General features: G+C 45.7%; 1 protein-coding gene across 2 annotated transcripts in view; it reads right to left on the bottom strand.

The window, feature by feature from the left end:
- Window positions 1–468: 468 nt before the first annotated feature.
- The window catches only part of EIF2B3 (eukaryotic translation initiation factor 2B subunit gamma), a 102,778-nt gene continuing 87,958 nt past the window's right edge, over window positions 469–15,288 (bottom strand). Inside the window, exons 11-12 of one of the 2 annotated variants that reach the window (XM_086462794.1) lie at window positions 12,152–12,255; window positions 469–638 (exon numbers count right to left, since the gene is read on the bottom strand). In XM_086462794.1, the coding sequence (XP_086318920.1) occupies window positions 586–638; window positions 12,152–12,255 (157 nt within the window). In that variant the 3' untranslated portion in view covers window positions 469–585. Of the gene's footprint in view, window positions 639–12,143; window positions 12,256–15,288 lie in introns of those variants that run through there. The other variant, XM_086462795.1, reaches the window with a different exon arrangement.

Below are 15,288 nucleotides of genomic sequence, written 5' to 3' on the forward strand. Positions count from 1 at the left end.
CAGAAGAGAAGAGGTGCATCTTAAACACTTCTGCGCTATGGGGCAGCATCATGAGAGAGAGAGGGAGAGAGAGAGGAGGAGGAGGAGGAGCAGGAGGCTGGCAAAGCCGCGGGGCTGCCAAGAGCAGTCGGCATTACGGCTGTGTCTTGCTGCCCGCCTGCTGTGTTGATGAGATGCACAAGCAGCATCCCGAACGGTCTCTCCCAGGCTTGGGGACAGCAGTGCAGGACTGCAGGGACGTGGTTTACATCGCAGGGAGGGTGGCTAAGTCATTCTTTGGAGTGGGCACAGTCTGTGTGGTCCCCGCTCTCCCTCCTGCTGGAAAAGTACAGTGCGTTCGCCAGGAGTGCAGGAACCGATATTACCCGGCACAAACCCACGTGCATCCCAATGAGGGGGGAGGGGCTGACGGACACACTGCTCTGTAAATACTTCTTTATTGAGACATAAATATAAAGCTGAACAGGAAAGGAGCAATGACAGGGTAAACCGTGCCAGTGCTGATCTGTACAGATGATCTTACGACGCTTGAACATCTGGTTCTGCTGCTGGCTTTCATAAAATCATCTTTAAAACTTACTCGGGTTATATCTCCATCAGCTGTTCGGTGCCCACAATGACTTCATTAACATGTTTGGCTGAAAAGAGAGAGGGAGGAAAAGAAGAGGAATTGAGTTTTGCAGCAGTGCTTCAGGCCTTGCATTTTTCAAATCTGTAACTTTAAAACAAATGAGAAAAGCAGATTCTGGGGAACTTGAACACGGATTCGCTGCCTTTCTTTGGACTCCAGTGTCTCTGCGACAGTATCCCACACACATGGCAAAAGCCCAAACAACTGACTAAACATCAGGACATTTCTCTAATGAGAGTTTTCACACGTATGTGTCACTACTAAACAAGAGAGGCCCGACAGAAGTCACAGCTGCTGCTGACAGGTGTACACCTAGGTTGAGGCTAAGAATCATCGACATCCATCATGGAGATCTGACATAAAACTGAACATCAGTAATCCACCCCAGCCCTCAAGAGTGCTGCGTGCCCTCAAACTGCACAGAGGTTGTGGAGGTGAGGGCCTGCTCAGTATCAGGGGGCTATCACTGAGGCAGCATGAGATCCTCTCAGCAATCCCAACTCAACCCTGGTAGCTCAAAAAAAAAAAAAGGGCTCTTTTTTTTTTTTTTTTTTTTTTTTTTAAATTTAAACTTGACTTCTCCCTCCTGGATTGAGCTCTGGATGGAGCCTCTCCAAAAGTATCAGCATGAAGCAAGGTGTCTGAGCACAGTCATCATCTCTGAGGCTAATGGTGGACAGCCCTCCTCAGACTCCTGTGTTGCAAATTTGTTGGAGGGGCAATTTCTATAAGGTCACTCCTTTGCCTGCTCCCAGGAGCTCTGCACTGCCCCCGTGGACACATTAATGTGCCAGTCCCTGCCCCAGCACTGTTAATGCACTGTACTGAAAGAGTCTTCCCTTTAACATGCAAAAGCAGCTTGTCAGGGAAGGACAGCAAATAAGGGAACTCAAGCCAAAATAATAAAAACACGCAACTGAAAGCCCAGTGCATGTGTCCTCAGAGCGTGACTCAAAGCTGGTGTGCTCAAAGTGGGTGTCCTCAGGGTACCATGGGGGGAGGCGCTGCATCTAAGTCACTCTCTGAGAGCTGGACACCTATTCAGGTGGAAGTCAGGTGGTTTGACCCATGCCCCTAGGCTCTCCATCTCCCTTTCTGCACATCAGGAATAACAATCGGCTCTGGAGCCTGGGATAAAGCATCAAGGCATGTGAGGTGATGGGATACACGGATGGAAGCTGTGTTGTCTCCCATGTCTTACACAGCAGCGGGGGTGGATAGCCAAGGATGATGGAAATGAGTTGTGTTATATTTACCCACCTAAAACTCCTCCCCTCAGGGGAGTGGAGTTTGCAAGACTGCTGCAAAACAACAAACATGCCACCTTTGGCTAAATGAAGACATTCCTGGCAATCCTCAAACTGTGTGGGCCAACATGATGCTTCTCTTGGTTTAGAATTCAAGACATTACCTTTGAGCCATACAAACCATTAGTCCAGAAAAGGTTTGATCAAAACCTGCTCTATAAACTTCAAGGGACTTTTGACTGTGGCAAGATAATCTCCCACTACAACCGCGACCCTACAATCATATGGATCCTGCTGTCTCCTCAGCCTGAGGGACAGAGTTGGGTTAGCCACATGACTGCCTTTCAGAGACCCTTTGGGAAGGCAAAAAAAAGGAGATCAAGAAGCTGCTTCTTCAGCACCAGATTTAGTTCTTTGCTCTGCGTATTTAGCGACAACTGATAATTAATCCCGGAGCCTCATGCTAACATCTTGGAGCTTGAAGCTGGAACGTGGAGCCCAATCTCCAGCACTTTGGGCAGGATGAGCAGAAGTGGATGCAGTGCTCAGGAAAATGAGGGACTGACTGTACAAGTGCCAGGTGCAAGTGTGATGTAGGTAGCACCACACAACCTCTCCAGCACAACTCTGCCAATAGCCCCAAGTCCAGCCTTCAGCACCTCTTTCCTCCCGTCGTGGACCCCACACAGCTTTGCCAAGGTACCTCAAATCCAACCTGCAGCACTCCTTGCTATAACATTCCTCACCCCCAACAACTTTCCCAATATATCTCAAACAGGCCCTGTAGCAACTCCTGTGACTCCATTCCTGAACCTCCTCCAAGCAGACTACCTATCATGTTGATTTCTATGATGTGAATAAGACCCTGGCTACCATCCAGTGAGAGTAATTACGTTATGCCTCTGCAGATAAAACATGCCTTCACCTAGGCTTATAAAGGGCCATGTCAATTTATGGTTCTATATATAGGTTATCTGTAGCAATACTTTTTAATAAGGAACTTCTTGCTTCATTTCAGATATCATCCTGCACTGTCCTAAATGCGCAGAGCTGGGATGGGTCCTGTCACATTCTTTGTTGCAGAGGTGGTTACCAACTATTTGTATTTTGCACTGACATGCTTGTAGCTGCCTTACGATATCTTGCATTTTACACCTGAGTTGAAAATGCTTTTCGAGAGTGGGCGAATAAGAGCATTCCCATTTTACAGATGGGGAAACTGAGGCAGCGGTGAGTTTAGGGAGAGCCACGTGGGAAATCAGAGCATGAATTCACTCATCTTCCATTCCTTTACCTGTTTAGTCTCCTCCCTGATCCATGTGGCCCAGATTCCCTGAAGTGGGCACACACAGACTGCGTGGTATGTCACTGCTGCCTCGGAGACTTGCATGAAATCACCAAACTAATTTCTCCTTGTACAGGCTAAAAGAAAACACATGAATGTGCCTGCCTCAAATCCACGAGAAAGTTTTTAAGCTATAAAGGGAATGGTTTTGCTAGAAACAAAGCCTGATTCCGCACCCCGAGGGGATGCGATAGGCAGATAAGGATTCACCCTTCTTCCCTCTTCCCTTCCCAAAGCCCTCCTTGCCGAGGGAAGGGAATTCAGACTCTGCTGTCTGTGCCAGAGAGCCGAGCTGCGGATAGCGTTTCATTATCAGCCCTGGCTGCCAGCTGCCAGTGGCTCTGGCTGGTACCAGCAAGCTCAGTTCATGCTGAAACTCTGCCTGAAACTCTGGGGGAGGAGGGAGAAGTACCTCACATGCTTAGCTGTTCAGCTCCCTTCTCCTTCCCCAGCTCCCCATTAGGGATTTCTTACCAGGCTGCCTTTTATCTGACACTGGCAGGGTTACAGATGCATTCATCCCAGAGAGAAAGAAGAGGGATTAGAGACAGGACTTTCAGAAAGCCTTAAGAGTTGGACTCTGCAACCTTAAATCATGTTCAACTAGATCTTCTCAGATTGGGAGCATCTGGTCCTAAGCAAATCCAGAGCTGATCAACACATTCAACCTCCTGATTAGCACTTTGCTTCAACTTGCTGACGCAGCCCAGCCTGAAGTCAGCCTGGGTGCTTGAACCGAGTGTCCACGGAGATTTTACTGAGCGTAAATCAAAAACCTGTCACTCGTTATATATGTGTTCCTGCTTTGGAAGACATTTGTTTACACATACTGTACACTAGCCCCTTAAAAACTTACGCACAAGGCAAGGAGAGCTAGAGAGCTGGGGAGCAGCTTTCGGTGCTTGGCTAAAAACAAATTGTAATGCAAATAAACAGAGGGGCGGAAATGACTGCGCAGCCCAGCACAAACCCACCAGCAGGCCGGGGACCCAGCGCTCCCCAGCCTTCCTGGCAGGTTCCTGCCAAGCTGCTCACAGAAAGGGGATGCCGGAGCATTCCTTTAAAAGCCATGTGAAAGCATCTCCTTGTTGTTTGCTCAATTAGCCCCAGACAGATTGCTGTTGCTGCCGCTGGTGGCAACGCTGGGTTGTAAAGGAGGAGGGGAAGGAGGGGAAAGGGAGGGGAAAAAAAAAAAGAGAGAGAGAGGAAAAAAAAGGGTTAGGGCCTAGGCCCAGGACCACCACGAAGTTCCAGCCCTCAGGGGCTCCAGAAAACGTTCAGTTTACTCACTCAATTACATACACTGTTTTATAAACCCTTTAAAATAAAATAGAAAACAGTCCCTGGCACAGAATTACTGCTCTATTATACACCAGTGATGAAAGCCACTGCTGTGTATTTGCTCTCTTTAAAGCAAGAGATAGTTTAACTTAAAAAACTAGGCGCGGGGGGAGGGGTGGCTGCAGAAACGCACACACGAAAATACGCTGTGGGTGGTTCCTACCACATTCACCCAGGACAGAAAGGATCAGAGAGTGGGAGAGAAGAGCAACTTGTGTCTGCAGTGATGGCTGGCCCTGAAAAAGCAGCCAGGTTGGGGGGGTGGGGTGGAGAGAGGAACTAAAGGGACTTAAGGGGTTGGGAAGCAGCTGAAGCTTGACTTTGGGAGGCTGGAGCGTGTTTTAAATTACATGTAGAGATAAAGAAGGGAAGCAGGTGATAGGGGCTGATTTGTTTGTGTTTACAGAGCAGCGGGGCTTTCCAATGAAGGACTGCTCTCTCCCCAGCCACACTTTACTTAAGCACTCACTGGAGATCAGGGGTGACCACGCTGTGGCCCCAAAGGCCAGGAGTGTCTCACAGATTTCTCCCAAGCACCACATGTCAGCCGAGCCTGCGGGTCTCCAGGAGCAATGGTCCCTGTGAGCCGGGTGCCCCAGCTGCTCCCAGGGGTGGGATGTGCGACTCGCCCCAGGGGCATTGGGACTGGGGCTGGCAGTAGCTTCAGGCAGATGAGCTCTGTCCTGTAACAGGCAGGCAGTAGAGATCTCACTCCTGCCTTACACTCATCCCCAGCAACCACCAGTGCAGTGCACAGTGACAGTGCTCACCTGGTTCAGCTGAGGCTCTTCTCATAGTTCAACCTGTATTAACCTCTTCGCCCTCAAACCCATCTGGGGAATAGATGTGGCTTGGGAGTGTACAGGTAAAGGCAACACTGAATTCAGTGCCCAAAGAGTGAGGAATTTACTGTGGCTTAGAGCAGATGGATGGGGAGAGTGAAGAAATGGGAAAGAGAGGTGTATGGGAAAGTGATCAGTCAGGGTCTTAGGAGAAAGGTTCATCAACGGAAAAGGAGAGCAAGAGCTGGGGATGTGCCTAAGATAGCAAGATCCTTAGGGAGGAGTCCTAGTATTGGGGCAGACTCCTAGCAAAGCGTTTAAAAGTGGATTGTACCGACTGATGTGCTCCCACGGGGTATCACCACCTCACAGCAAATGCAAGCAGGCATCTCAGAAACGTCAGCCTGAAAGACCCTGTCCGTGCTTCCTGCTAAGATGGCAGAGATGCCATATTTGCTTGCACACTGCTGCCCACTGAGCTGGATGCAAGTAGAGGTCCCTTTCCTTTCTCAGCATCCATTGGGGTGTTCTTCCTGGCTCTTTCATGTGGCTGAGCTCTAGCAGAGCACAAGTGGTTATTTTCTCTGTGTGGAGCATGTAAAAATATTTCCACAAGGTTATGAACTGCTGCCTTATGGGTAGACTTCACAATCAACATGCTGCGAATGTGGCTGCTCGTTTAAACCACTCACTGAGGAAGCCTGAACTTCCCTGGCCAGGAATGATAGTATGCACAAGTGTGACAGTCCCCAGTGGCAGAGGGGAGGACAAAGCGTCACTGGATGGATATTCTAGGGAAGTTTTATGCCACTGCTAAAGCCAGAACTCATAAACCATTTTTATACAACTTGGAAAAGAGGCTTGTTAAGATCAGTTGGAAATGTACTCACTGCACAGTCACTGAAACAGAAATGACAACTATTTAAGAGATGGCTGTTTTAACTGCCAACTAATATCTTTGTCAGGGACACTCAGCAGTTAAACTACTTCAGGGAACAAATCATATGGACCTCTCAGTTTTGCTATGAATTTACACCATTCCTACATCATCTCCAGCTCATCTTGCACCCCAGTGCACAATATACATGTGTGCACTGTTTAGTCTGTGTCTGTTATTCGTGATCTTTCATAACTCCCATCTGCACTGCAGCATGCTTTCTGATCCCGACCTTATGTCATGCTAAGTGTTTTCAGTTCCTGAAGACTTCACCAGGAGGTACTGAGCATCTTGCAAGAGCAGATGCTCACCCCTACTTGAATGCAGTGAAAGCATCAGAAAGTCCCTCAGTTCCTTCCTGTTCCTATCCTGCTAAATCTTGGCTGGGGCGAAGCATCCTCACAAGCAGTCACCCATTCATATGTGGAGGTTTCATAAACTACCTGCCTTCAGAGGATGACATTAGAGAAAAATGCACTTTTTGGTCCCCATTAAAATAAAACAATCTTAATCTGTTTCATTGAGAAATCCTAGGACTCCAAGCTTGGAAGAGGACTTGGAAAATGATTGGAAACAGGAGCCAGTCCTTACTGGATATGTGCCTTTTTCTGTTTTCGTGAGAAACCACACAGTTTTGGCTATGTGATAAGCCTCTGGAAAAAAATCTCACTTTGCACATGTTCTCAGGAGGGCAGCTTAAAGCTCCAGAGACTCTATCTGCAGTGAGCACTCTCAACCATGGAAGTGCAGGAGGAAGGCAGTATCGTATCCCTGCTCTACGGACCAGTGCAGCACTCCGCATAGAAATGCTTCCTTCCTATGCCCAGAATGATCCTGCCCAGGCACGACAGCAGTATGGAAAGAGATGCAGTCTGACTTGAAGCAGTTGGGGGGTGAGTGCCAGGTGGGAAATGGAGCATGGGACTGTTAGGCAAGGGGACTGGAAATAACAGCTACGGTCAGACCAGAGGAGAAGGCAGGGGGGTGTCTGGGAATAACCAAGAAAGACAGAAAACCAAGAATGTCCATGGGACAAAGACTAGAGGAAAAAACAAAGAGAAAGCTGGGAAAGGGATGAGACTGGTCCTGGGGCAAAGCCATAGCAGGCAGCTGTGAAGCAGGGGTCAGGATCAATAAAGCCTAGAGTAACTACAGCCTTCTCCTCCCAACACCAGGAGTGGATCTCAGGGCTGCTGATGCCACGGGCATCCATGAAACCTCCTGGCAAAGAGCTTCTCTTGTCCCATTGCAGATCCAGCTCCCCTTAAGGAAGATGACCCACTACTATCAGTTCCCATCAGCTGAAGCAGCAGAAGGCTGTACAATAGGGTTCAAGTTTCTAACACTGCTAATGATCCATGCAAGGGCCAACAAGGGCCAACATCATCCTGTATAGTAAAACCCTTTTTTTTTTTTTTTTTCAATGGACTGAGATCTCCCTCCCAACATTTACAAAGAAAATGCTAAGGCTAAACCAGTCAAGTCTAATAGCTAGGAAATGCCACATACAACATGCAACTTCAGCACTTAAGCTGGCCAGTCCAAATGAATGGGCAGATGATCAGAATCTCCCTGTCTCTCAGGTCTCTCTAAAATAGGAGAAAAACCCAACCACCTTCATACTGAGGAAGTGCAAATGAGGTTGTTAAGAGCTGTGAAGTATTACGATGACAAATGTTGCAGGAAGGCCACAGAAAGGAAGGAACTTGTCTCTTGCATAATGTACAGTAATTAAGGTTTCAGACACAAACTGAAAAAAGACAGGAAAACGAGGAATACGGAAAACCCCTGAATTCAGCAAGCACTACACATTCTGGGTGCTGACTATGTCAGGAGCACACCAAGGAAAACAAAAATATATGGTGGCATAAAAACTGCACAGGAACAAGCAGAGTGAAGTTTTAGTCTACAGCCTGGTCATGGAGATAATGCTACTACTAAGTACGTACCAGGATACCAAGCTAAGATTACATCAGCATCCTGGCTGCCGGTATTTTGTCCCTTTCTGAACATATGCTGTGCGGCAACGACACTGCTGTAATGCACTTTTTGGGTGTGCAATGACTCAAGCTGTCCTCAAACGATATTGGCTCCTTAATATCCAACGCACATAAAACATTCCTGCCTCAACAACAACAGAGATGAAGGCAAGGGTTATGGTAGTGAGTTTTGTGTCAATTTTGCTACTTCTGTCTTATATGTGTGTCTTTACCATGTCTGTTCTTGGTGTTGCTTTGAAGAAAGGTTAGGCCACTTTATGGTATATGCCTCTTCCCAGCTAACCTATACCAGATGCATAATGTACTTCCTGCTGAATCTGGCCTAGAGTCTCCTTTGGGAACTGAACTAACTGATTGTAGGGCTCATCTGACTCCTTGACTGGCCCATCATCAGCACTCCCTCTCTCTAGTCCTACTTCAATGAGTGCATGCTGCTTTTGAGCTGCTCTTTAAAAACAGGTTCGTCAAAAAGGCTGGAGCATGATCCTAGTAACTGTCTTCGAAACAGTGACTGAATGCTCTGTGCAATTAACTTCTTTCAGAACTGCTGCCTGCCATTTCCTACCCCTTTAATAATTGCCTCCTTTTTCTTAGGTACCAACATGTTTTTCAAACCGCTACCTGCGTGAGGTAGCTTTCACAAAGTCCATCTGTTAATTCTCTGCTAGCAAATTCCTTAAATTAAAGTATCAAAGAGGAAGGAAAGTGGATGTTTTCTAAGCATGGTAATAAAAGCAGTAGGAAGAGAACGGTATGGTTCTCAGGAGGCATGGCTTGCAAATCCATAAGTTTAAGAAAACTCCATACCCTGACTTAAAAGTACCATCTCTGGCCAGTGCTGATAGGGCTGAAGTCAACGCAGGGCTGGGACGTCACTGCTGAGAGTTACACGGCCCCCCCGTGTCTCTAACTTTCTTTTCAGGTTGAAAGTAATAGGCTGCATCTGATCTGCCCCAGTAACCCATGTTGGAGCGTTCCCTCTATTTAGGTGTCCAGAGCTTTGCCAAGCCCATTATTAAGTGATGAGGTCTCCCACCATGTCCCCAGGGACATTATCCCACAGCCTACCAGACCACATCGTTAGGAAAACGTTCCAGATAGCCAACCTAAATTGCGTTTAATTCAATCCCATTACTCCCAGCTGTACCATTTGGACCACCCTAAATATGCCCATATTCTTCTGCAGAAGCAAAAGGATCAGAGCTTGTTTGAGTTACATTTGCCTATCATTTGAGGTAGCTGTTCTCCTGCCATCCTCCTTGCATGGAACTGGAGTTCATTTTATGAAAGGAGGTCAGTGCACCACTGGCTCAAAGAGCTCTTGTACCCTGAGCTGCCTGGGCAGTGTGGCCAGGACTCATATGGCAGAGCAGGGAGCACACAGCCAGTTCTGCAGCAAAGTCAACTGTGGGATTTTCTTGGGGCTGTGTATTCAAGGATATTTCTACCTTTGATGAATCCTGGCTGATGCTTTGGAATAAGGGACTGCTATATTTTTGTTTCTGGGAAGGTGTATACAGCTTTGCTGAGGAGGTTTCTAGCATGTAACTCCTAGACTACGGTCAACAGCCAGCTGCTACCGCTTACGTCTACTGAAGTGTGATCAGCTTGCAATAAAAGGTGGCTCCAACCCAAGAGATTTAGGTTTTTTTTCTAACCTGGCCATGGAGGCTGAAGTTTGAAGAAGGAAAAGTTACCAAACAGAACAACACAGCCAAAGTTTTGATGAAAGGGGGAATATGGAATCAGACTTACAAGGCCACACCAAAAGCTTGGCACAAGATACGGGAAGTCTTGGGCAGGGGAAAGGAAGTCATAGCATGCTTTCACAGTGAAAAAGAGAGGGCCTAGTTTACTACAGGACCAGCCAAGGTCAGAAGAGCCATGCTGGGCTGGAAAGACTCCACAGTTCAGGAAATAAGTCATGAACTTCGCAGACAGATCCCAGACCACCGAGGAGAACCTCACCCCCAACCCAAAGAAATTCCAGAATGGTTAGGAAACTGAGGCAGGGAAATGAACTGAGGCTTTATAATTTTTTCTTGCTCAGCATAATGGTGTATTCATAATCTACCTGAATGTGTCTTTGCTAACGTCAGTCATATGTTTCTGAACAGTTTAAGTAGAGGGCCCACAGACTCATTAAGAAGTGGGTTTAAGCTTTGTAGAGGTGAGCAGTAGACTCTACGAGAATAGGCAAATGAACCATGCGTTTCAGCTCTGTTACTCTCCCTGCAAATACAACTACGCAGACGCTGAAAATTATTCAGACAAGAATGACAAGGACAATCAAGAAGAAAGAACAGTTTCCATACTAAAATCAACCAGACTACGATCTGCACCCTAGAAGAGACTGCTGAAGCAGATTTGAGCAAGGTCAAAGGGTGATATTTCTGTTTGATATAATCTACTACGGAAATCAAGCATATTCCTATTTCCTGAAATACTACCCAAATCTACACCCCGTCTCCTCGTAGTTCACACTGCAGGTTAACAACACCTGATTCAGCTCTCATAGTGATTCATGCAGATTGTAGATGTGGCACTTAGGAACATGGTTTAGTGGTGGACCTTGCCAGGTTTACGGTTGGGCTCAATGATCTCAGAGGTCTTTTCCAACCTAAATGATTCTATGATTCTACAATTCTATGCTAAGGGGAGGACACAGATGAAGCATCATGAATAGTACAAATCTTCAGTGACAGGGTTGCAATGAACCCTGCAAGGGCCACCGATTCACACTGATGTGATAGGCAAAGCCGTGAGTAGGCACACACTCTAGTATACAGGGACCAAGACCACAGTGCACCGAACACTCACTGCGTCTTTCCTACGGTATCCAAGACCTGCAACTGCAAGATCAAGATTTTGTTTTCATGAGTCCTTTTTATCTTTAGTTTCAATTTAAAGAAAAATGTATCATATGTGTTGCTGACAATAGGTTACACTATACTACATTAAGTACAAACCCTGCTGTGTATCAGGACATTTAAAATTGGTAATCCACCCATAAAGACAAAGCGAGCAAATAAATCCTGATCTGACTAAGTAACTTCACATGGAGCCTGCAAAGGAACTCACTTTTGTCCTCAGTCCACACCCTAGAGCAGGGATCTGCCAAACCCGAACTATAAATATTCATTAAAAAGCCCTCTGCTTAGGATGCAGTCACTGAGACAGCCATTTCCTGCCCATTATCTCTGAGGGCAGGAAACCAACAGTTCCACTCAGGCAGTCACCACCGAGCCCTCACCATGCACACTTCCACTGGATGGCTTAACTTTGCCCAAATGAGGGCCAGTAACCTCTCTGAAGCCCCAAAATAGCATTTCATAGCAGTAAAGCAGATCTGAACGTAGCTGCCCTTGTATTTAGTACTGAGCACAGCAGCTCCTAGCACAATATTCCACCTTGAGCTTTTGGTTGCAGCAAGGTGAATGGGAGCACACTGGCACTGTGGGTTGGTACCATCTACAAAGAGAAGGATGTCTTTGTGATCAATAATTTGACTCCATCACCCCTGACACTGACAATGATTACTAGTCAAAATAACGTCTCCTTCTACTAAGGACAACTTCAGGCTGATCTAATTGTGGTCTCTGGGAAAAGGCTGTCTCAGCACCCAATCTTGTTCTTTGTAACAACAACAACAGAGTTTTTCTGCCAACTTCAGAGGAGCAAGTCCCTGAATTACTCTTATGCCAAGAAGCTGCACTTTCCATGAAAAACAAATCCTAATATTATAGGACACCATGCTGTAGAACTGCTACTGTTCACTGGCCCTTCATGAAGAAGCAGGAGTAAAATCTTGAGGATGAAATTCTGAAAATTATTACAGATGCACTGTAAATACAGGTCCTCTACTTACCTTTGGTTTCCAGCCTCTGGTCGCTTCCAATCAAACAGTCTTTGATGTCTGCACCCTTCTCTATCACAGCATTATGACAAATAACACTGCCCTGAAGACAGCACCTACAACATAAACACAAAGTAAAGCAAGAAGATAATTTAAAATTACAGGTACGAAACAAAGGTATCCACTGGACTATCTAATAAAAGCCTCTGACATGATCCTTTAAGCAGATTCAGTTCTGCTCTCTCAAAACCTCCACTATTCTTCTCCTGATCCTCACACCCCATTGCTGGAAAAACTGAAATGCCAGCGGTCAGAATGGACTTGCAAAAAAAGAGGGCTTTCCAGCTTTACCTCCTGTTAGAACAGCTTTCCTCTGTATTTTCTTAATAGAATAAATACTGCCAGAGGATTTCATAGACAGGACACTGGCCTGGGACTTGGGACCTGGGTCAAGTCTTGTATTTTCCATAGACAGGCTGGATAACTGCAGGGGTGGCTTCTCTGCTCAGCTCCCTAGTTAAAAAGAGGAGCAGCAGCCCAGTCCTTCCCTGCGAATTTTGCTGAGAAGTTTCATACGTTCCAGCTTACCAGGCACTAAGAAAGGGTGGCAGGAAGGGGAAGATAAATACCTCAGCTAGTTGGCTTTGTTCATGTTACATTCAAGCACCCAACATGATTACTATGTGGTACTAAACCAATGAAACCCACACTGGACCTGCTTTACCTGCCTTGGATATCTTCAGACTCCCATAGCCTTTGACACCACAAAGTCTTAAATGGGATGGAACTTTAGCAAAAGTGACCTTCCTCCAAAACGTATTTGAGTCTGTGATATCCAGCTTTTAAATCTGCTGATCTGATTGTCCAGATAGGAAAAAAGTTCAGGGTCCAAGTGTTTGCTTTGTAACACCTCTGCTGAGAGATGCTGAGTGAGTTACTGCATTGGTCTAAGCCCCTCTGTGCAGTAAAACGGAAGCTGTGAATCTTTACTAGTATACATGATGTGTCCTGAAATGCTGTTCACTCAGCATCATAAGTAGTGTTAAATAGTATTAAATGTAATTTCTTTCAAAGCTACAGAGAAAAAAATAGCTCTGATGCAAATGATTTGTTTCCTTATTTTCACATGTGCAAAGATAGGCAGAAGTCATTGAAGCACAAAAAATTTGAAGGCACACAGCTAAGAAGTGTCTAAAAATACAGAGTCTAACACACACCAAAACCAGTTGATTGAGAGGAAGGTTTGAGTGAGATATATAACGCCAGAGAGATGCAAGTAATCTGCTCCATATTAATCCTACTGTGAACCATGGCATTTCATATCTTCTCCTCAATATTTCTGCTAATATTAATTACAACAATTGTGGATATTCTTGCTATCCTCAGTCAAACAGCTGATCTTTGCCTGAAGTTTTTGGCTTCAGTAACTTTGTGCATGGTGAATTCCACAGTTTAATAACCTGCAGCCATTCCCCACTACTGTCACAGGCATCACCACTACTCATTGCACTGGTGCAATACAGCTGCACTGCACCATCAGACTGGCTCATGGACAGAATTATTACCCTGGAGTCTAAACTAAGAGGATAGAGGGGTTTTGGTATCAGATCAAAGCCCTGAGCCTCAAGTCTATATTGAAGGGAGAGCTAGCTGGCTTTGGTCCTCAGGAGAAGAGAGAAACATCAATCCTCTCTCCAGATTGCTGATTCTAAAATTAATTCCTAGTATATTCCTGCTCACACATCACTATTATCTAGTATGCAGACTGCCATTAAACATATTACAATTCTGTTGCTAGTGTGAGTCAGAGTAGAAACCATCTGCCCCCCAACCTGGCATTAATTCTGCAGGAGTAAAAGCAATAAAACCGGACCTCAGCCACAGTGGTTAGCAGTTATGACCCCCCTTGAACAGACTGTCCCTTCTGAACAATTATTCTTTTAACTTGCTTAAAATCCCCCTCCTTTGACCTGTAAGGAGGCAATACGAGCAATTATGCTACAAGTAACCAGCTTAGGTTACCTTGGCAAGGTTTTTACTAACATGTTAATAAGATAAAAAGCAGCAAAGATACACAGCAGACCCCTGCCTGCCTTTCTTCTCATACTGTCATGATCTGCTTCCTTTCCAATAGCTTTGTGTGCCTATGCAGTGGCTCAGGCCATCAGCTTGTGCAACAGCAGTCACTGAGAGCAAAAGCAACTCTGGATTTGCAGCCAGGCTAGGGAATGAATTGGTGGAGGGAGGACTGCTCACCACTGCCATCCTGACTTGGCTTTCAACAGGACTAGCAAAAGCAATGGGAGAGGTTGCTCATTTCCCACTGAAATGGCTTCCATCCAAAATGCACACTCCAAAATACCTCCTCCTCCATCACTTCGAGCCAGTCAGATTAGAGCTTTCCCTTGCAAACTTTTAAGTTCCCACCATCTATCACTTCTGAGCATGAGAGTAGCCTGAGTATGCTACACCTCCTGGCATTATCCTCACGCAGAAGGATATTCCCCAGCAGAGAGAGGATTTAAGCTGTTGGTCTGGAGTTCAGGCTGGAGAATACTGGATGTGTATTCAGAGCTTACTTGGAGATAGTTTTTCAACTCCTGGAGAAAGAATAGCATTGTAACCAAGAAACTGCTGATGACATTAACATCAATGATAAGGGGGGTTCCTGCCAAACCATTTGTTGGGAGGGACAGGCCAGGGAACCAAGATGAACTTGTCTGTGCCAGGTGCTTGCAAACCAACCTTTCTCTAGTGCCAGTGTAAAAAAAACCCCAAGAACACCACTCCAGGAGTTTCTTAAAACTTACAAACCCAACCAACTGCAGAAGTTTTAAAACCATACTCAATGCTCAGATTACCCCAATCACACAAACCAGAAGTGAATCCGGCTTTTATTGCTCAAGTGGAACAAAACTTCAAGAGATAAAAACACAATTTGTGGGTGTTCTCTTCACCCGCTGACAGATGTAACACAGCTATTTGAAACCACTTGTAAATGCCTTTTTTTTTTTTTTTTTCCTAAAAAAAGTATGTTATAAAGCCTGCCAAGAGAAGTATTTTGTGTGTTTATTTAATTTTTACTATTTTTTTAAGTTGAAGAGTAAGGAATAAACTTTTATACTCTTACAGGGTAAATATCACATCTC

This window comes from Leptosomus discolor, chromosome 3 (assembly GCF_034619465.1).
Source record: "Leptosomus discolor isolate bLepDis1 chromosome 3, bLepDis1.hap2, whole genome shotgun sequence".
NCBI lineage: Eukaryota > Metazoa > Chordata > Aves > Leptosomiformes > Leptosomidae > Leptosomus > Leptosomus discolor.